At 40.0% G+C, this 23,020-nt stretch overlaps 2 protein-coding genes across 5 annotated transcripts in view; both read left to right on the top strand.

Annotated features, from left to right (window-relative positions):
- LOC148874984 (uridine kinase-like protein 3) overlaps positions 1-14,848 on the top strand; it is a 34,166-nt gene extending 19,318 nt beyond the window's left edge. For all 4 annotated transcript variants that reach the window (XM_088964756.1, XM_088964757.1, XM_088964758.1 and 1 more), the window contains 8 exons: positions 110-304; positions 447-530; positions 644-704; positions 1,712-1,772; positions 4,502-4,595; positions 4,744-4,816; positions 13,821-13,903; positions 14,238-14,848. In XM_088964756.1, coding sequence (XP_088820882.1) covers positions 110-304; positions 447-530; positions 644-704; positions 1,712-1,772; positions 4,502-4,595; positions 4,744-4,816; positions 13,821-13,903; positions 14,238-14,414 — 828 coding nt within the window. In that variant the 3' untranslated portion in view covers positions 14,415-14,848. The remainder of the gene's footprint in view (positions 1-109; positions 305-446; positions 531-643; positions 705-1,711; positions 1,773-4,501; positions 4,596-4,743; positions 4,817-13,820; positions 13,904-14,237) is intronic.
- A 2,268-nt stretch (positions 14,849-17,116) lies between these two features.
- LOC148874983 (fructose-bisphosphate aldolase, cytoplasmic isozyme 1-like) lies at positions 17,117-18,752 on the top strand. The gene is made up of 3 exons (XM_088964571.1): positions 17,117-17,222; positions 17,465-18,147; positions 18,249-18,752. The coding sequence occupies exons 1-3, from the start codon at positions 17,195-17,197 to the stop codon at positions 18,609-18,611; spliced, it is 1,074 nt and encodes a 357-aa protein (XP_088820697.1). The 5' UTR covers positions 17,117-17,194; the 3' UTR covers positions 18,612-18,752.
- Positions 18,753-23,020: the final 4,268 nt, after the last annotated feature.

Here is a 23,020-nt window from a genome sequence, read left to right as displayed (position 1 = left end):
ACCAATACATTCAAGCTTAAGTTTTCCTACTGCTGTTGTTCATGTCAAAACTTGTTGCTATGATCCTGTAAAATGGTGGCACTCATTTAATCCATAATTTATGATGCAGTACTCAAAATTTGTGAAGCCTGCTTTTGATGACTTCATACTTCCAACAAAGAAGTATGCAGATATTATCATTCCCCGTGGAGGAGATAATCATGTAGCCATTGATTTGATTGTCCAACATATTCGTACAAAACTTGGTCAACATGATCTCTGTAAAATATATCCAAACCTTTATGTCATTCATTCAACTTTTCAGGTATGCTGCTATTTCTGTTTACTTGTCTAGTTTGTGTAGTTGTATGAGTTCTTTCTTTGTAGCCAAGAAAAAAAGTTTTTTTCATTGTATTTGAAGTTTCAGATTAAGATAAAATTCAATAATTTCTTTCTAATTCCTACAGATACGTGGTATGCATACACTTATACGTGATGCTAAAACAACAAAACATGACTTTGTTTTTTATTCTGATCGATTAATTCGCTTGGTAAGTAGACATTTCTGTAATTTTACTCCATCTAACCTCTTTTTATAGTTCTGCAATGCTAAGATTTGTCTTTTAGGCTATGTTTACTGACCATGTTCCTGCATCATAAAAAGGTTGTTGAACATGGCCTTGGACATCTTCCATTTACAGAAAAACAGGTGATCACTCCAACAGGTAAGCTACTATTACTTTATGGAATTATATTGATTTTGTTTTGGTTCTTCCATTCTTATCAGTTCAAGTTTTGAAGCTTTTGAGGGTTCAAGCCATGTTGATTGAACCCTAACAAATGAGAAGTAATAAAAAGAGACTAGTATTTTTAACTTAAACTGAATAATTTAGTTTAATAATGTCTATTTTATTATTATAATCTAAAAAAGTTAAAATATCTTGGTGATAAAGTGAGGTAGTCCTCCATGAGGCCTTATTGCCTAGTGTTGCCTAGAAGCCTGCCTAGGCATCATCTTGACAAGTATGTCTTCATCTGGTTTCATTTTGTTGATGGCCATCAACTTGTTTAATGTATTTTTGGTAACAACGATTATATTGTAGACAAATGTCTGAACTAAATTGCAAGTTTGATATACTAATCATAACTCAAACCATATTAACAAAAACAATATGCAAGAGTTGTAACTGGACTGTATATGAAAGGCATAATTAGTAATGCATAAACACTTCCACTCTAGTTTCTTGTGACTATTCTCATATTCAATATGGGCATCTTGTTCTCTTGGTTCTATTGTTTGTCCAAGAGCTGGTCAGGGATACTATGCATGTTTTATGAGATTTCTTGACCCAACTCTTTATTGATTATTTTTCCTGCTTTTTCATGTTTGATCCTTGCATTTCCCCTTTTCTTCTTGTTATTTGTATGTTCTTCCCCATTGCTGGCCTAAAGAAAAGAAAGAAAAGGCATTTAGCTTAATGAACTAAATTCCAACATTCTAATCTTGTGTTTAGATGAAAGATATAACATGCTTATTGATTCCCAAATTTAATTAACTAGACTCCTGGAAGTGCACTAGATTTCTCTTTACAATGTTGATAGGTTTAAGGGCAAGTCATCCCTGTCATTTACTGCAACTTGGTAGCTTTCATTGGATGTTGTTTTGTGACTAGTATCACCAGGAGATTTTTTTTTCTCATTTTGCAACTGTATCTTTTTTGTTAAAATCCAGGATCAGTATATACTGGGGTGGACTTCTGTAAAAGGTTATGCGGTGTCTCTGTGATTAGAAGGTACATTTTCAGTATTTATTCCACTTGCATTCTGTCTATTCAGTTTTAGAAACTGAATATGCTAATGATTTTTTCAGGTATTGTCTTTGTACTTGTTAATTATGCATTCCTCTATCTGAAAAGACTCTCATCATGACTAAGGCGAGAGAAGAAGAAAAAAGGAACCTAGATGGGACAAAAGAGAATTTGAGAGCCAACACAATACCATATACTTATACCTCTTTCTGATGAGAGATGCTATATATTAACATTAGAATTGTCTCAATCATAAAATGGATTGCAATAGGGCTGATATTAAGTTCTGAATATAGTTTTTTTCCTAAACTTGTCATATTCCTCGCACAGATTAGTCTAAATGCTCCAGAAAAGATGTTATTTGCATGCTATTTATCCTTGACATGAAGAGCTAGTTGATATTTGTCTCGTTTTTTTTTTTTTTTTTTGATAAATGATAGCATTTTATTAACAAGGAGGGATTGCATCAAGATTGAGAAGACAAACTATCCTAATAGGGACGCGAGGTGCGACCCCATTCTACAATGACTCAAATTACAACTGAGCCAAGAACAGTTCAGACTTAAACATCCCCATCTTCGCAAAATAATCAGCCATTCCATTTGCAGATCGCCTTTCCTATTTCACACGAACTGTCATGCCTCTAACTAGCCATTTGAACTTTTTCATAGATTCATTGTACTTCCAACTCACTGTTTATGGTTCCTTCAGTCAGTGAGAATTTTTCCTATTGCATAGTTAAAAAGAAAGTGATGACTTGTAGATTTTGCATGTCTCCACAGAATTTTATTTATGGAAGGGTTCATTGTAACAAGTGCTTGCTCATAGTAGAAGTGAATCATGAAAATGGATACAATGATTCCTAGAAAAGGAAGAAAAAAAGGTTGGGAAGCTTTTAGGAAGCATATGTGATACTGGACAAGCTAAAGTTTTTTCTCCTGGATCGCATTACAATATTGATATACTTGGCAAATTGCATTAGCTCAAACTTAATTTTGAAGAATGGATGCTTTGGAAGTGTTCCTTGCTTGCCATCCTGGGACATTGTTCAGAAGTTAATGTTACCCCCAGATACTAGAATATTAGTAGACAAGGTATCAAACAGTGTTGCATGGTCCTCCGAAGTGAATGAAATGTCCTTGCAGACATGTGTTGGATTCTTGATGGACTCTTAACATTTTCCTTTTCCTACTTGCTTGTTTGACATAAATGAATAGCTGATACCATTATCAAGTAACAATAGGTAAAATGTTAATGGAAAGTCACAATTATGTTCTCATGTTTTCCTTGGATTTTGTATTTTCATGGGTGAAGTGTTAACTCTTCTTGAAAGAGTGAAGTAGCAACGGGCTCATAGCTCTGATTTAGGAAGAAACAGAAATTGTTGAAGAAATCCAGGAATTGGCTTCTTTCAGAACAATTGATTCTTTAGCTACTAGAGTTTACAAGAATGCTTTGTTCTGTGATACACATTTTCCTAGGGAGTTTTGTTTTCCTTCTGGCTTTTGTTTAATCCAAAATAGAAGGGATCATATTTACAATAAAGGGCAGCCCAATGCACAAGGCTCCTGCCAATGTGGGATCTGGGTAGGGACAGATGTATGTACACAGCCTTACCCCTGCACATACAGAGAACCTGGTTCCAAGATTTGAACCCTGGTCACCCAGGTCGCAATGGAGCAACCAACCATTGTGCCAAGGCCCATCCTTGATCATATTTACAATACTAAATACTAAAAGAATGTCAAAAAGCTCAAACTTCATGGCCTTAATGGGAAGCAAAATGGTCAAGAAAGGTTGTGTGCTGGTGAATATGATTCTGGATTGTACTCTAGTGCCTCAATCTAAAATTTCTTAATGTTCATAGATCTTCATCCGGTTCAAACTTTGGTCCACTTTGGGTTTTGGGGTTGATGTTGTAATTACAAGAGTTTGATTTCTATTTTTCTGGTTTTATTGTTCTTTTGGTGTACCCAGTTAGCTAGGTTTTACTTCAACACCCCTTGATTTTGATGTATTCTCTAATGTGCATTAGAAAGTCTGCTTGTTTTACAGAAAACAAGAGAATTAATTATCTAGTTATGCGAAGTGTTTGTAACTGCTTCTCTCACATGTAAGTTGTAACCATATTCTTTAACAGAAAAGTTTGTCTTGTCCATCAAAAAGAAAAATTGCTTTGAAGGGCAACCAAAATGTCCCAGGAAAAAAATAGAGCAGTATTTCTGCTAAATGTATTTCAAACTTACACATCAGTTGCCTGTTAATTACTGTACATGATGAGTGTGCGGGGGTGGGGGGTGGGGATTTGTTTCATTGAGAAAAAGTTTCTTTTTTTTTTGTTTCCATCAACTATTATACTTTGCTTATGGCAGTCTTTGTGTCCCATAATGATAAGCACAAATATCTTGTATATGTTTGTTCAAGATCTTGTGATTGACTAGTGGTTAATTCCCAAGTGAAATAATGAGTGTGCGGGGGAGGGGGGGATTTGTTTCATTGAGAAGAAAAATGTTTATTTTTTCCTACGTTTTTGTTTCCATCAACTATTCTATTTTGCCTATGGCAGTGATAGTGATTTGTGTTTTGTTATCTTTATTTTCCCATAATGACAAGCACAAATATCTTGTATATGTTTGTTCAAGATCCTGTGATTGACTAGTGATTAATTCCCAAGTGAAATAATTGACTAACAATCACTCTTTGACTGATGCCAGTGGTGAAAGTATGGAAAATGCTTTGAGAGCTTGTTGTAAAGGTATCAAGATTGGGAAGATTCTTATTCACCGGGAAGGTGATAATGGTCAACAGGTTCATTTGTTACTCATGGAGTGTTTTTGTTCTTAATTTTTTTCCCGTATGATAGTAGATTAAAAGAAACTCTTTTTTTCATCAATAGAAAAGGGATATTATTTTCCTATTATCTGACAGACTTTCTGGTATTTTGACAACTGTTCAGCTGATCTATGAAAAACTGCCAAAAGACATCTCAGAGAGGCATGTATTGCTTCTGGACCCTATTTTAGGCACAGGTTTGTCTTTTTTATTCACAGAAAATGTTATTCTTGGTACTCCAGCACCCCCCCCCCCCCAAAAAAAAAAAAAGAAATAAAATAAAATAAAAAAGACATGCATGATGGACCTCGGCTATATTATCCTAACTTCATTCTACATCTTTAGTATAGACCATCAAATCACTTTTGCCAACACTTGAGTATGTGGGGAAATAAGCAATTGGAATCCATTATCAATGTTTACTCTCATAATTCCAAATATTATATACAAGAAATCTAAGAATAATTGCATAATGAACTAATGAAATCTAATCTAATTGGTTCATAAACTTCTTATTGTTTAACCTCATTTCCTATAATCTGGTATGATCAATAAAACTTAAAACTTCAGGAGACAAATGAACAGAAATCTGAAACAAGGTAAAAAAAAATTGTTATACCAATGGCCCTATTCTGCTAATATCTAGAAAGCAATTAATAAACATTAAGCAAAAGACAAATAAGAGAATCTATACTTGATGTGGAGTTTTCAGTATCTTTGTGATTATTGAAATGAAAAAAGGTTTTCAAGTAACCTACCTATAGATGCAATTTCACGAGTGTACTAGAAAGGCACAAATATGTATTGAGTTGATACTGCAAGATCACAAAGTTAAAATGTTGCATTTGTATCTTGCAACTGCTTTTGATGCATTGTGGTTTTAATGGTCCTGATTTTCAAATCTATGTATTCCATGCTGCCAAGGTAAACTTATTTTCTCTTTCATATACTAAACAATATTTATGAAATATCATAGTTTATAAGATTCATAATAAAGCCTGAAATAAAAAAGAAAATAATTTAGCATTGGGGTCTAATTATAGATATAAGTTATGAAAATATTAAAATGAAAGTGACTAAATAAATAAGTGTAAATAGATGATAATAAATATTCTCAAAGAGAAACAAATAAAATATTCCATATAAATGAAATGCATTAGGAAAAGGAAAACGGAGCCTTAGAGGTTAGGAACCAAAATAAATGGCTTTGTCCCCACTACCATCAGAAAAAAAAGCTAAAAAGATGTACATTTGCTTTTATTTCTACGAATAAAATTTTAAGGTTCTTCCCCCAACCTAGAGTGAGGTTAAGGGTTAAGAAAACTGTGGAAATAAAAAGGTGAAAACAGATATTAAATAAAAAGTTCAAGTGGGGTAATACTGAAAACATGCTAAGGAAGAAAGCTTATATAAAATTCCATGCTTTACATCAAGTCCAGTAAGGACTGTCAAAATAAAACATACTAGCTGATGAATTAATAGCATAACATATTCAACCACATGTAGTGACCAATATTGTTTGGTACACAAACGTACTCTAGGAAAATTAAAAAATAATTATAGCTAACCAGGCGGCTTGGCTACCTGCTGCTAGCATTTCTTAAAAATAAAAATTGATCTCATGCATTAAAATTATAGGTTGGGTTATAAGTTAATATTGAAGATGAACAATCCATTGAATTAGGGTCTTGGTCTATTTTATGAATCCTGCAAATAAAAGATCATGGGGAAAAGATCCAAATATGCTCAGCCTCATAAAAGTCCCGTAAAATTGGGACACGGTTGAGTCAAGTTGAGTTTTCTCAGCTTCATATACGAGTACCTTTAACAACTCTTAAGTTGAAATATGTCTTTCTTGGAGCAGAGTCTATAGTGAGGACATGTACATCATAACTTAAAAAATGAGTGGGATGGTATGAATGGGGTAGAAGTAAACTAGGGCTGCAACTTGGGCCAGCTCAGGCTGAGCATTTCCTAAAACTTGACCCATAAATTCTTAGTCGGGTATCAGTCCTATAGTCAATTATGGAGTTTTCCTGCTGGGTGGACCATTTCAGCTCTTTGCTACAGTGAAACGCCAATTAAGATAATACATGGATGGCCCACCAATTAAGATGTTGACATAGAACTGGAGGGCAAATTGTTCAGTTAAGGACAGTGATTACAACATGTTCACCTGGTCTGCTAGACTGGTTACCAGATCCATTTTCCTCCAAACTCAGAGATTTAAAAAGAATGTAGAATTTAGTAAAAGACGTCCACATGGACAGTCAAACCAATGAATCTGTTGAGCCCCCGGTTCATGTGACATCTCAGGACCAGACTACCAGCCAGCCCAAGGCTCAGCCCGCTCTGCTGTTTGAAGCCCAAGAGCAGCACATCTCAATGAAGGAGGCCAAATGCCCTCCCATTCGCTTCCTGTACGCAAGGAAGACATGTCAGCCATGAACAGTACCATGTGCATGTCTCATGATATCCTTGTAAACTTTATAAATATTTGAGAATAAAGGAATAGGGAGACCTGGCTTATCTCATTTCTCTTCTTCTTTCATTCTTCTATTCTTAGGAGGTTATGTCTCCCTCGAAGAGACCTTTGCGGTGGGTAGTATCCCATCAAAGTGGTATTAGAGCCATTGCCAGCGACAACAAGATGACGGACATGAGATCGTCAGCTATGAAAGGTCGCATTAACAAGATCGAGGAAGAACTTCACAAGGTGTTCGATGAGCTGAAGGAATTGAAGGATTCCATCTCGGTGGTGGCCAGCCAGTATCAAAAGTTGACTCACTCCAACTAGCGTGAAGGGGATAGTGAAGGTTCCAGCCACTTTGGCCACTCGCATATAGGAGCTAGACTAGGGAGGATGGCCATGTTGGTATTTCCCACGTTTTTAGGTGAGGACCTTATTTCCTGGATATTTAGAGTGGAGAGATTCTTTGAGATAAATGAAATCCCTGGGCACCAGTGTGTGTCGATGGCTTCGATCCATTTGGAAGGGGAGGCCATCCAATGGCTAAAGTGGTACTGGCATTCCAACCCCTAGATTGGGTGGTTGGAATTTACAGAGGCTATCTGTTACCATTTTGGATCATTGGGATTCAAGAACTTTGATGAGGCTCTGTCAAGACTAAAACAAATGGGAATGATGAGGGAATATCAAAATGAATTCAAGAGGATAGCTTCTCGGGTATATGGGTGGCTTGAATCAGTGTTGGTGGGGGCCTTCTTAGGGGGACTAAGGGATGAGATTAGATGTGAAATAAAGGCCCTGCAACCAGTCACTGCTAATGCGGTGTCCCACTTGGCCTGCCTGCATGAAGAAAGACTGGACAAGCTTAGTTGGGTCATTAAGTCGACCTTGATCGGACCCATCATCAAGTCCCCTCCAACAAGGGGTGGCAACAAGCCGAGCTTTTCACGAGCTTCTCGAGCTTGAGCCTACTAGAGTTTAGCTCGTGAGGCTCGCGAGTCGGTTCGAATATATATATATATATATATATATATATATATTATAATATAATATAATATAATAAAATAAAATTATAGAAAATAATATATATAATAAAAATATTATAATTGTTAATTATTATAATTCTTATTTTTTTTAAATATCAAGTAAAAAGTATTTTTATATATAATTTTTTATTTTTATAAAATGTTTTTTCTCAAAATTGAGCTTGAGTCGAGCCGAGCTGAGCTCGAGCTTATGAATTTTTGACTCTAGTCGAGCTCGAGCTCAAGCTCAAGGTTTTGGCTCGAACTGAGCTCAAGCCTTGTAGAACAGTCCCGAGCCGAGCTCGAGCCTTGGACCATTTGGCTCGGCTCGGCTCGAATCCACCCCTGCCTCCAACCAAAGCTGAACTGGTCCCCCCCCACCGGTTGGATTGAATGGTATACCCCTAAGGCATCTTACCTGGGCAGAGATGCAGTTACGTCGCAAACATGGACTTTTCTATAATTGTGATGACAAATTTGGACTAAGAACCGTTGCAAGAAACCTCAATTGTTTTTACTGGAGCCAAATGACTATGAGGTAGGGGGTCTCACTATTGAAGATGGGGCCTCGACAGTGGACGAGGAATTACTAGAGCAAGAACCAGAGATTTTTGTCCATGCTCTGACTGGTTCTTCCTCACCTCTCACCACGGGGCTTAGGGCGATGATTGGGGGTAACTAGGTGGCTATATTAGTGGATAGTGGAAGTTCTCTAAATTTTGTTTTAGAGCAGTTGGTTGATCAGCTCCACTTGGTAGTAGAGCCCATACCCCCTTTCTCGATCCATGTGGCCATGGACACAAACTTAGTTGTGATGGAATATGTAAAGCGGTGAAAATCAAGGACAAGGGCATCAGTTTCAAGCTGATTTGTAACTGTTGGAGTTGAGGGGGCCTGATATCATTTTGGGCGTCCAATGGCTTCAACAATTGGGCCCAGTGACTTGCGATTGGGCCCATCTCTCCATGTCATTCACAGTAGACGAGCAAAGTTGCACTCTCCAAGGCCTCTACCCGGGGCCCTCACTACAAGAGGAACTGAGTCTGACACTCGAATAGAGCCACCATTTCTCCCCACCTGTCATTCTCTACCTAGGAATGGACATGGTTGGACCAACCCTCCACCATCAGCTAGGCCCAATGGGCCTACGCCCCAGGAGGGAACCCACCGAATTTCAAAGACCACTGCAAATTAATTGAGATGTTTTCTAGGAACCCATGGGCTTTCCACCAAAATAGGACCAAGACCATAAGACCCTCTCATGCTAGGGGCTGGGCCGACCAATGTAAAACCATATTGCTACCCCCATTTTTAGAAGTCTAAAATTGAGAAAATTGTGACTGATTTGAAGCAAAAGGGGGATGATACAACCCAACTCCAGCCCTTTTTCCTCTTCCGTCCTGCCAGTCAAAAAGAAAGATGGCACGTGGCAGTTCTGCATGGACTATCAGGCCTTGAACTGTATCACCGTAAAGGACAAATTTCCCACATCGGTGATAGATGAGCTGTTGAATGAATTAGGGGCTGCAACAATATTCTCGAAACTAGATTTGAGAGCCGAGTACCACCAGATCCGGGTCCATCCGGAAGATGTGCCAAAAATTGTATTCCGAACTCACGATAGGCACTATGAGTTCCTAGTTATGCCCTTTGGGTTAACTAATGCACCGTCCACCTTCCAAGCCTTAACGAATGATGTATTCCGGCCCTACCTCCGGCAATTTATCCTCGTATTCTTTAATGACATTTTGGTGTACAGTAACAGATGGGAATCCCATCTATAGCATCTGAATATTACCTTGGGGGTCTTAAGGCAGCATCAGCTTTATGCCAAGGAAGGCAAATGCCTATTCAGTCAGACTAAGGTGCACTACCTGGGTGATATTGTCTCTCAAGGCCAGGTTAGGGCTGATCTTGACAAAATTACAGTGGTGGTGAACTGGCCCACACCTAATTCTATCCGGTCCCTCAAGGGGTTCTTGGGCTTGACTGGTTACTATCAGCAGTTTATAAAGAACTATGGCCTGTTGGCAAGCCCACTAACCCAGTTACTTAAGAATGCATTTCATTGGAACACACGGGTCCAGACAGCATTCGAGGCCCTCAAACAAGCTCTGTCTACACCCCCATCCTCTCCCTACTGGACTTTTTGACAAGAGTTTGTAGTGAAGTATGATCCATCTAAATCAGGTGTGAGTGCAGTCCTCATGCAACAGGGTAGACCCATCGCCTACTTTGGTAAAATGTTATCTACCCAGGCCCAGTTGAAATCTACATATGACAAAGAGTTGATGGCAGTTGTCCTCTCTATGTTGAAGTGGTGATCCTATTTGTTGGGCCACACTTTTGTCATTCGCATGGACCACTAGAGCCTCAAACACCTGTTAGAGCAGCCAGTACACAGCCTGGACTAACAGAAATGGTTGTATAAGTTGTTGGGGTTTGACTACTGAGTAGAGTACAAGCCCGACCCAATGAACAAGGCGGTGAACGCTTTGTCCTGCAGCCATGAAGTGGCCATGTTGAGTGAATCCCGACCCAGCTTTCCTTTACTGTCCAAGCTAAAGGAGGAAGCCCACTAGAATGAATTCAGAAACTTGCCCAGAAGCTCAAAGAGGACCCTGTCGTAGTTCCCAGGTTCCGCTTAGTGGGCCCAGATCTTTTCTTCAAGGGGCACCTGGTGATTACAGCCTGTTAGAGCTAGCCGAATAAGGGTAGATTAGCCATTTTATTTCTGTTAAGTTATGTGCTTATGTGGCAGTTTTAATAGAGACTTCCTGTCCCATACTTAAGTGGGGGCAATTTAGTCTTTGTACTACTAATTAGAGGCTAATCCATATTAGGGTCGACTGATAGGGTTTAGGCTATCATGTTCGACTGTTCTCTTCTTCTTCTGCTCTTCTCCTGGTTCGAACTACTGTAGCTACAGGACAAACATGGTATTAGAGCAGGACGTTGCTCTCTAAATCTCCTCCCCTGCTCCTCTCTGTTCGTGACCTCATTTTTTTTTCTTTCTTCTTTCTGGGCTGAAAATGGAGAACACAGATTCGACCTAGGCCTGAGAACACTTCAGTCCTTCCTCTGCGCAGAACTAGACTGTTTTTCAAGAAAAAAAAAACGACTTCAGAAGTGGATGGTCGACTGAAGCTCTCCATCGGAGGTTTGTTACCTTTTTTTTTGTGCTGTTGGTATTTATGGGTTGAAAGCCTTCAAAATCTGCTTGGACTGATCAGAACCTAGAGAACTAGGTTGTTTGTAGCCTTGGTTCTTGGAAAAAGGTCCAAGAACAGGCTGTGTTTACAGTGGCCGAGTGGTGTAAAGGTATGTTTGACTCTTTTATGTGGGTCTGTAGTTGTTTTGAAGCCTTTGTTGGTCACAAGTGACCTGAATTGAATGACAGGTTACTGCAGTGGCAGTAGTTGATGTTTTTTTTGGACTTGTAGTGCCCTCTGAAAAGATCAGACAGATCTATACTATGTGTGACAGCTATGGTTGTGTGGTGGTGCTTGTGATGCTCAATTTCTATTGAGCAGCTTCAAGAGGGCTTGTATGTGGTTAGTGAGTTGCTGAATTAATGTCAGTGTGATTCATGGTTTTGTGAAGTCAGTAGTGGTGTGAACAAGAACAAAAGTTTCTGTACCTATCAACTGTGTTTGGGGACGGCTGTAGCGTCTGGGACATATGTGTGTTTGGGGACTGATTGATTGTGATTGGTTGTGAACATGTGTTTGGGCCTTCACTGCATCTGTATACCCAATTACTTCAAGTTTTCCTCTTGGTTTGTACAATAACCCACAGCCTGGAGCTCCTTTCAGGTACTTTACAATTCTAAGAACTGCATCCCAGTGAGGTATCCAAGGGTTCTGCATAAATTGGCTCACCACATTGACTGCAAAGGAGATGTCTGGTCTCGTGATAGTCAAATAGTTCAGTGACATATCAGATGGTTTGTGTACCAAGCAACAGATGAAGGCCTAGTATGACAGGAAGCACAGGCCAGTGACATATGTCAGGAAGGGGAGTTTGTGTATCTGAAACTCCAGCCCTACTGCCAGGTGTCGGTTGCCTACAGGAAGTGACCTAAGTTTGCACCTCAGTTTTTTTGGGCCCTTTCACATAGTGGGCTGAGTAGGGGAGGTGGCTTACAGACTATACCTTCCCTTATCCTCCCACATTCACCCTGTTTTCCACGTCTCCCTACTAAAGAAAAGTGTGGGTCCCCAAGTGGTTGTTAGCCCCATCCTGCCTGAGTTCAATGATGAGGGGCGTCTGCAACCTGATCCGATGGAGGTTCAAGATCTGAGGTGGGTCAAAACAGGAAGAACAGTTAACAGGGAAGCTTTGGTGGTTTGGATGCATTGTAGGAAGATTGTGACACCCTTAAGAGGATGTTTCCAGGATTCAACCTTGAGGACAAGGTTGTTTTGAAGAGGGGACGAGTTGTTGAGCCCCTGGTCCATGTGACATCTCAGGACCAGACTACTAGCCAGCCCAAGGCTCAGCCCACTCTGCTGTTTGAAGCCCAAGAGCAGGACAGCCCAGTGAAGGAAGCCGAACGCCCTCCCATTCGCTTTCTGTATGCAAGGACAGCCATGAACAGTATTATTGCACATGTCTTGTGATATCCTTGTAAACTCTATAAATATCTGAGAATAAAGGAGTAGGGTAGACCTGGATTATCTCATTTCTCTTCTTCTTTCCTTCTATTCTTAGGAGTTTAGGTCTCCCTTGAAGAGGCCTCTGTGGTGGGCAGTATCCCATCAGAACCATTTGAATAGAAAATAAATTTATTGTATTATATTATACAGTTGACTTTTTTATAATAAAATATTAGAGGACATATATTAAAATTAAGACAAAATTAGAGAAAGAAGTGAGATGTGCCAAAACAGAGAAAAAACGAGTGATGGATCCTCTGAAGATGATAAAGGGCTAGAAACTTAACCTACAATTCCCAGTGAGGGCCAGAAACACACCATTTGTTTTGACAGTCAACCCATTCAACCTAGACAGATGAACCAGTGAACCATTACACAGTGAGAAAACCATGTCCAGGCTGATCTTGGGGTCAGGTTTTAAAACATTGGTTGAGGATGTTGAATATCAGTTCCATAATATATTCTTTCATATTTGTGGTTCATTGTGGGTATAATTAGGAATCTTTGATACTTAGCTGGCTTTGTGCAGGCAGCTAAAGATGATTGGGCCTTAGGTCTATTCAAGGTTCAAAGTATTGATACGTATCGGCCCATATCAGCCGATATGTATTGTTCCGGGATCTCCTCGATACGCCCCTACAGTGGGTGTATCGGGGTTCTGACCGGTTCAGGGGGTGGAGGAGCCTTAAACTGGTCCCCCTGAACTGGTTTTGAAAAAAAAAAGTAAAAAAAACTATCGATATCACCCGATACGCCCCTACCGGTGTATCGATATTTTGAACCTTGGGTGTAGAGGGGTGATATGGGTCTCCTGTGGGCTTTGATGCCTTTTCTACTTGTATATCAAGTCAACTGATTATTTGATAATATTTATATTTTTTTTATCTGTTTGCATAAATTTATTGTTGGGGGATACTGCTAGACAAATGCAGCTTTATATTGTTGATATACCTGATTTGGATACATGCCATCCAAATGTAAATGAAATTTATCTTCTGGTTGGCTGGGTTGGTCCTGTTTGAAGTATTTATTTTTATTGTTTTGGCAGGGAATTCGGCTGTTCAAGCTATTTCTTTACTCATAAGGAAGGGCGTACCTGAATCAAATATCATATTTCTGAATCTTATATCTGTAAGTTAATGTACATCTGGAGGAGTATGCTATTTTATTTTAGTTATTTTGTTTCTCTTGAGTGGGGGTGGAAAAAGGATAAGATTTTACAAATTTGCTTGCATCCTTGCCAAAATCTCTTTAGTGCATGAACTCGTATTCGTATTAGATGATATGCTTAGCTTTGCCTGCAATTGCATTAATGACAAAACAGTTGATATCAGTAGATTAGTTGGAATAAGTTTCTAATGCATCAATTCACAAGTTCATTGATACTTGGCTTCTATTATGTTTCTTAGTCCCTTCGTTATGTTTACTGTTATATTGTTTTACTATATTTTTTTAACCTCCACAGGCACCTCAAGGGGTCCATGTAGTCTGCAAGAGCTTCCCAAGAATTAAGATTGTGACATCTGAGATTGAAATTGGTTTAAATGATGATTTCCGTGTCATCCCTGGTATGGGGGAGTTTGGAGATCGATATTTTGGCACAGATGATGATGAAGAGCAGCAAGTGGTGGCCCCATTGTAGATGGAAACATCTTCAGTTTTGTAGTAATTTTGACATCGAGTGAACAAATCTATCATCAATGTAATCTTTCCCGAGGCTTGGGTACCTAAAAGGATTGAGGATGCTTGGTTGTGAATTCCATGTTGTTAAAACATGATCTAAATGGCCATTTGATTTGCTTATGGAGAGTTCTTGCTTGTCCACCTGATGCTTTTTCTATTGCTGGTTCGAATTTCAAACTTTGGTTGTCGCATCGCATGTCTTACAGGGGTATTCTGTTGCACGCCTTCATCACAACTCTGGCACTCATCACTCATAAAAATCTGTCCTTGGGATTCCGCTCTTAGTTTATTTGTTTCATTTAGCTAAGCATTTTCACTTTATCTCTTGTAATTTGTATACATTGGCGATCTTGTGATTCTTGAATTGCATGACTGTAACTCTAATTGAGATCATGTGCAATTTTTGCTTGTGTGTGTGGGGATGGGGGGGGGGGTTTGGAAGTTTTCACTTTTTCAATCTTTCTTTTTGTCAATAAGAAAGACTTCATTACTTATATTCAGAAAACTGTTTATATCATGGTTTTTCATGGCTTTAACCTGCTAGTAAGGAGAAAAAAGAAGAAACATGAATCTATCCCACATGCGATGAAGTTCTATCTTTTGAAGATGATTATATAAAGAATAAAATTGTCCTATCAATTCTATCCCACATGCGAGGTTTTTGTTTTGCTTTCTACAATTTCTATGACTACTTCCTCCATTCAAGCTGAGTTTTTGGCTCTTCTAGATGGGTTAGACTTTTGTCTTCAATTTGGAATCACTGAATTAGAAAGAGTGACAATGAGGTGTTAGTCGGCATCATTAATGGGACATCTTACCCATGGTCAATAGCCTACATTTATATAAAAATCAAACGAATACTTGGTAACATGAGGTATTCTATTGGTCACTCGTTCAGAGAAGGAAATAGGTGTGCAGGTTATCTTGCAAATGTGGGTGTGAATTTGAAAAGCAATGCAACTTTTAATTCCGTACTTCATACCCCACCAAAGCTTAAAAGATTGTTGCATGAGAATTATGTTAATCTTCCCATTCTGAGAGTTGGTTAAATCTGATTCTATTTTTTAATTTCTTTTAAGGGTGGATTTTGAGAGGGTGGTGATGAGTGCTTTTTGTATTGGGTATGGGGCAAGGCGGGCTATGACCTCCCCTATTTGATAATGGTTAATAAAATTTGAGGTGGACGCCCCTCCACGTAAAGTTTGGGGATATAAAAAAAAAATAGTGAGGGGAGCTATAAAATCTGAGTTTGGATCTGCTTACCATAGAATGTTGGTTACTTCCTCTTCACAAGACATTTGGGACATCTCGCCATAAATGGGATTCTGATCTTTTGATGGCAAAATGTTTGCTGCATCCTTTATACAAAGACATTACAGCCAAGGTTTAAAGTATCGTTACATATCAGCCTGTATTGGTTGATATGTATCGTTCCAGGACCTTTTCGATACGCCTCTACAGTGGGTGTATTGAGAGTGACCGGTTCAGGGGATGGAGGGTCCTAGATCAGCTCCCCTGAACCAGTTTTGAAAAGAAAATAAAACAAAAAGTAAAAAAAAAAAAACAAATTTCGAAACGCCCAATATTCCTCTACTGATGTATCAATATTTTGAACCTTGACTACAGCCATACATGAGAAACGTAACATGTCCCCATTTCAAAGTATTGATACTCTGCATACGAAAAAATTACCTATCAAGAGTTTCAATAAATCAAAACCCATTCCTTTTATGTCTTTTATTTGACAAATTGTTGACAAATTATTAAGACCACTAAATTGCCAATCAAAACCTCTTTTACCAATCAAAACCACTAAATTGCCAAATTCTAGTGAGGCAATGTATCAGTGACCATGAAAATTAATACATATCATATGGTATTCACCATGGCGATATTTTGAATCTTATTCTTCATAAATTATAATATAAAAAACAATAGATATTCTCAACATGCAAGTGTTACAGAACATGGCCCATTTCATGGTCTGTAGATTGAGACTGTTATGAATAATAACAAAAAGTGCAAGAGATTTTTCCAATGTGTGGCAGTAGGGCATTGTAGCCGGTGTATTCCTCCTTGTGGTCAGCAGTTTTGAACTCAAGAACGTTTTCAATAACTGAAGTTTTTTAGAAGAATGACTGTTCAGCGCAGGGTTAAAATTTTTAGGTCAAAGGTGCGAACTCAGAATTGATGTTAATTGATGGACAGACATTGGTGTATAAAATAAGGGTTTTTGACCTTTTAAATATTTATGTGAAAATAAAAAATGTGCATTCGGCCTATTCGTCCTCCAAAGTTTTTTCCAGATTTTGTGTCAATTGTCTGATGAGGTCTAATGAATAATGAACACGATAGCGCTCTCATGGATTTTTTTTTTTGATAATAAAATTAAGGGATAGCGCTCTCATGGATTCAGTCAGCGTGAGCGCTCCCGTACCATTACATCATATTTCAAATTATTTGTATTAGTAAAGGGGGAGATAAAAACACGGAAAATATAAGAAAACGAGTTCATGCCACGTGGCAGAGAGTTATCACTCGTTTCTTTATCCGTGGATGATAACCTTCCTTAGGTTAGGATGGAGACACGTGTCAATGCAGGGGAGCTGGATTCTGAAGCCATTTACTATCTCTCTCTCTATAGAAAGGTGATGTGTGAGCGTTAGTATTCGCACTTTGGTTCATACTCTCTAGTCTTTTCCCTTATTTCTGTCGTCCTAAAAACTTGAAGCTGAAACAATGTCGGCCTTCGTAGGAAAGTATGCAGGTATAACCCGAAGCTCCTCCTCCTCATCTTTTCTCTCTCTCTCTCTCTCTCTCTCTTTTGTTATTGTATTTTAATTTTCTTTTAGCTTGTAGTAAGTTGATTGGTTGTTAATGGAGCTGGTAAATGAATATCATGTAGAAAATTAATAATATCATGGACTGACTATTCATTCATGAGATACCAGTGGCCAATATGTACTAATTGAATTGTTATTAATTCGTCACTGAACTGATGGAAATCAGAGGAGCTGATAAAGAATGCCAAGTACATCGCCACCCCTGGGAAGGGCATTCTGGCTGCAGACGAGAGCACCGGCACCATCGGCAAGCGTCTGGCCAGTATCAACGTGGAGAACATCGAGACCAACCGCCGAGAACTTCGGGAGCTCCTCTTCACCTCGCCCAATGCCCTTGCACACCTCTCCGGCGTCATACTGTTCGAGGAGACCCTCTACCAGAAGACTTCCGATGGGAAGCCATTCGTGGAGGTCCTTGAGGAGAATAATGTCATCCCAGGGATCAAAGTCGACAAGGGTACCGTCGATATCGCCGGCACCAAGGGAGAGACCACAACCCAAGGCTTCGACTCTCTTGGGGCACGTTGCCAGCAATATTACAAGGCCGGAGCGCGCTTTGCCAAGTGGCGCGCTGTACTTAAGATAGGCCCCAATGAGCCGTCGGAGCTTGCAATCCAACAGAATGCACAGGGATTGGCTCGCTACGCAATCATTTGTCAGGAGAATGGACTGGTGCCCATAGTCGAGCCGGAGGTCTTGACCGACGGCAATCATGACATTAACAAATGTGCTGCCGTCACCGAAACTGTACTAGCCGCCGTGTACAAGGCATTGAATGATCACCATGTGCTTTTGGAAGGGACACTTCTGAAGCCCAACATGGTCACTCCTGGCTCTGATAGCCCAAAGGTGCCGTCGGTGCCGTGTTTCATTCTACTTCACTTAATTTCTAGTACTTATTAATTAATTTCCGATCGAGCTCAAAATTAAGCTAATTCCGCAACCCACAGGTTGCTGCGGAGGTGATTGCAGAGTACACAGTTACTGCATTGCGGCGCACAGTCCCACCGGCGGTGCCAGGAATTGTGTTTCTGTCAGGAGGGCAGAGCGAGGAGGAGGCGACATTGAATCTGAATGCCATGAACAAGTTGGATGTGGTGAAGCCATGGACACTGTCATTCTCATTCGGGCGAGCTCTGCAACAAAGCACCCTTAAGACATGGGGTGGGAAGAAGGAGAATGTGAAGGCTGCCCAAGAGGCATTCTTCGCCAGGTGCAAGGCAAACTCGGTTGCCACCCTCGGCAAATACACCGGTGGGAGCGGTGGTGCGTTGGCTTCAGAGAGCCTGTATGTTAAGGGGTACAAATACTAATTAATTCATGCATGCAGATGCCGGGCATAGTACTGAAATTAATACTTGATGTCAATTTTTATTTCTTCTTCTTTTTTCCTTCCTTGTAATTGTAACCAAATATTTCCACTGATATGTCTAATAATATGTTGTTTCTGTCAAGTATTTATGCCTCTAATTCACACAAAGGATAGGCACAGAACATGTATACAAATTACAAAGTCCAATCAAGAATCAAAATTAAGGAGCAGTGCCCTCCATGTAAGGGGCAACGCTTATATTTAGTATATTATATTCCAAGAAATTTTGGGTGAAAATAAATGGCCGAATTCCTCAAGTTAATGGGGTCTAGTGCAAAACTGAAATGGATGGATTCCCCAAGCCCAAGTATCTGATCCTAAATTGAAAAGCTAAGTAAAATGTGAATTGTGTCCAGGACTTAAGCATTATTGTAGACCAACCATCAAAGTAGAGGACTGTGAGAGTGAGAGAGATATCCCTCCCTCTACAAACTATGAGTCCTAGATAATAAAACTTCCATTCCAAGTTCCAACACAATGTGGGATATTCAACATCAACGGCCAGGGATGCATCCAGTATATGTAATTTGGATAAATTGCTAATACTTGAGGTCAGGCCGCGGATGGTAGCAGCCACATATTTTCTTTTTTCTTGTATTGTATGGCTTGCAGCTTGCTGGTTGTAGATTGATCTTCAGTGTTAATTTCTCTCTCTTGAAAACACTCAGACGTATCACTTGATTGGACCGCCGTCCCTCCATTCGCCAAAATAGTTAATAGTGGCCCACTCTCTTTTAAGGGTGAACTTTTGGTTAAAAATCCAAATTCGAACTCAAGAAAACGAACATTTTAAAAACCGAACTCAAACCAAAATACGTGAAAATCGATTAAATTGAATCGAAATTGTTTTGGTTATTTTGGATATTTCGGTTAAAATCGAAATTATTTAACCTGACTATCTGATGTTCATTTCATTAATATTTTATATTTCGGATATTTCGATTAAAACTATAGTTTTTAAAAACGAACCTTAAGCAGAATTAGTCAGGGGACCGGTTTCCGATTAAATGGTTCAACCGTCTGGGTCAAACTGTTCGACCTGTGACATCATAAATAAATTAAAAATAAAAAATATTTATAAATAATAAAAAATAGCATAAAATTAAATAAAAAACAGAAAAAATACAGAAAATAAAATTATCTAAATAAAAAATAATACAGTACAAAATACATAGAAAATATAAAAATAAAATACAGAAAAATTCTAAAAGTACAAAAAAAAATTCAAAAAATACAGAAAAAACAGAAAAGTGCAAATTAAATACAGAAAAAACAGAAAAATACAAAAAATACAGAAAAAATTGTACTGTATTATCATTTTTTGACATCATCTGATCATCATCATCACCATTCACATAGCAAATAACTAAGGAATTGAAAAAAAATTAATAAAACAAAATTAATTAAGCCAAAGTGAGTATGTGAATCTTTGTAATTAATTAAGCAAAGAATTCAGAAAAAATAATTAAACAATGAATTAAGAAAAAAAATTCAAAGAATCAATTAAACTCACAAAAAAAATTCAGAAAAAAAAATATTCCTTCAGGTCCTTCACGGTTTCGTTGTCGGTAATGGTGGTGTGATAGTGGGCTCGGGCTTGGTTGCAGGCAAGTTTCTGTTGCAAGTGCTACTACAATTTGCAGAATCGTCAATGGTGGTGTTACTGCCACTACAAAGTGCAAACTCCCCGCCTGCCACTACAAACTCATCGGACAGCCGCTGCAAACTTGTTGCTCGCTGTTGCAAGTCAACTGCCACAACTGTTACTACTGGAGTCTGGAAGTGCTGCAAAATACGTTGGCCGCCGCTGCAAACTCGTTGTCGCCGATCATCATTAATTGTCGTCGGTTAGTGATTGTTGTCATCGGATGCCGGAGGTGCTAGCCGTTGTAGGTGGTCAGCTGGGTGTGAGGGATGAGAGGGAAGGGTTAGAACTTAGAACGAAAATGGGGGTTTTAACCTTAAAGGGCCTAAACATTAGATTTGGGATGGGGATGTCATTTTATTTTTTGTTTTTTTATTTTATTTAAAATAATGAAAACAAAATATAACCCATGAACCGCTGCCCGGGTCGAAGGGTTTAGCGGTTCGATTGCTCGGGTTAGTGATTTTCTAATTTTTTCAACGTTTTTAAGGCATTTTCGATTTATAGTATAACCAGACCTGGGAGCTGACTGGTTACTGATTTTTCCGGTCCAATCACGTTTTGAAAACCATGATTAAAACAAACTTGAGTTTCTTTCTAACCAAACAACTCACAAAACTACCAAAAGCATTGCTAACTGAAAGAATCTCCACTTCCTGCCCATAGGGCCATACCGCCATACCAACAAACTTCCAAGTTCCATCTGTATTACTGCATAGGAGGGGCCATACAGAGGATATATACAAATAACACAATACAACAACCGATAAAAAACATGTATACTAGCTACTTAGTAAGTCAATATATTTATGTATGTGATGTAGGGTGATTTGGCCCGACCTGATAATAGAGGGACACGTGGACACGACCTAGCTGACAGAACGATAGCTCATCCCGACCTACCCAAGTTTGGGACAGACCTAACTTGAATAACCGAACTACTTCGGGGGACCACGCCTCGTAATAGCTGGTCTTATCTTCTCTGACCGATTCGGACGGCAGTGATATGCCTTATCATTGGCACCGTTATCTCCTATTAATTCGGTAACGGGCCTCATCACGGCAAGAATCCTGGAACCACTCCGAGAAACCCACGAGGACTCTAGTATATAAGGACCCCAACCCTTTAGGGGCAGAGGTACGTGCACAATCCCTACTTACTAGCTCTCTTGCTTTCTAAATTGTATTAAGCTCGCACACTACTAACTTAAGCATCGGAGCGACCTCGCCGGGTAAGCACCACTGGGTTCTCTAATTCTTCCTGTGCAGATCCGCCAAGTCCGTCGTCTACTGGAAGCCACCTCATATCCAGCTAGGAGCAGCCAGATTGCAACGCATCAATTGGCGCCAATTGGCGCTGTCTGTGGGAAACAATTCAAAAAGCCTTCTTCCACCAAACACTCCAGATCCAGTTTCAATGGCATCTTCCAGTAACGTCAGACACAGTGCTGATATGAACATCTTCGGGGGGCAACTCTAGGTCCCAACCGTTTGCATTGGACAGTTCACTTTACCTCTCTCTGCGGACATGGTCCTTACGTTGAATGTGCCTCAAGTCACTGTACCGGTGAATCCCCCACTCCCTCTTACGGTGGGTGCAACTTTCGCCGAGCTCTCTGTTATCCCCCCGGTGGTCGGACAAACTCAACTTGATGACCTGGTACATTGCATGCGAGCTATGCAAGCCCAAATGCAACAGGTCCAGCAGTTTCAACTATATCAACAACGAGTCTTGCACCACGTTTATTAGCAGCAGTACTAGCAACAGTTCCCCCCGCTACCACAGAATCAGTAGAATCAGCAACCGGTTCCACCTCGACATCCGGAACCACAACAAACCAACCCTTGCCGTCAGAGCAAGCGCCCTCCTCGCTGGGGAGAGACCTCCCAAGTCCAGAACCTTCTAGGGAGCCAGGTCTCGTCCCGCGGCAAGAGAGAAAGACAGGTTACTCCTCCAGCCTCCCAACAGGTGAATAAGTTAGAAGACACCCAGCGCATCAGAGCCGCTTCACCTCGACCTTCATAGTTCGGAGTCCCGCTTGCGGAAAACCAGTTCGAGGTTCTGGTAGCAGACTCTAAACAGGGCCCCTTAGTTCGTAGCGACCGTCGCTAGCAGTCCGAGCAGCTCCCTGCAAAAACAGTGCCTGACCACACTGAAGCTAGCAACACTAATGCGGAGCCAGCGAAGAAGCAACAAAAACGGCGTCACAAGGCTCGATGGGCTGCCGTCCAAAGTAAGCCCGACCAGCCCAAAGGAAGGGAAGAGGCGAGCTCAGGAACAATGAAGACTACCCCACTCCTCTCTGTGTCGTCTCCTCTATCCCCCGAGCTCCTAGCAGTTCCAATGCCCAAGGACTTTAAAGTACCTCCCTTGGACAAGTATGATGGGTTGTTCGATCCGAATGACCACGTGGACTCGTTTCAGTCACAGATGCACCTATCCGATGCGGATGAACCCTATATGTGCGTGGCTTTCTCCACCACCTTTAAAGGAGTAGCTCGTATGTGGTACATGAACCTTGCACCTGGGACAATTAAGAGTTAGGCGTAGTTCGTGCTGATTTTTACCTCGCACTTCATTACAAGCAAGAGGTGCCCGAGGTCCCAGGAAAGCCTACTCGGAATAGTCCAGAGGGAGGGAGAATCTATATGGAGCTACATCAAGAGATTCAACGATGCATGCCTGCAGATTCCTGATCTAGATC

Source organism: Nelumbo lutea, chromosome 1 (assembly GCF_056320005.1).
Source record: "Nelumbo lutea isolate HS-2025 chromosome 1, American lotus-T2T, whole genome shotgun sequence".
Classification (NCBI taxonomy): Eukaryota; Viridiplantae; Streptophyta; class Magnoliopsida; order Proteales; family Nelumbonaceae; genus Nelumbo; species Nelumbo lutea.
This window is presented reverse-complemented; position numbering and strand designations above follow the sequence as displayed.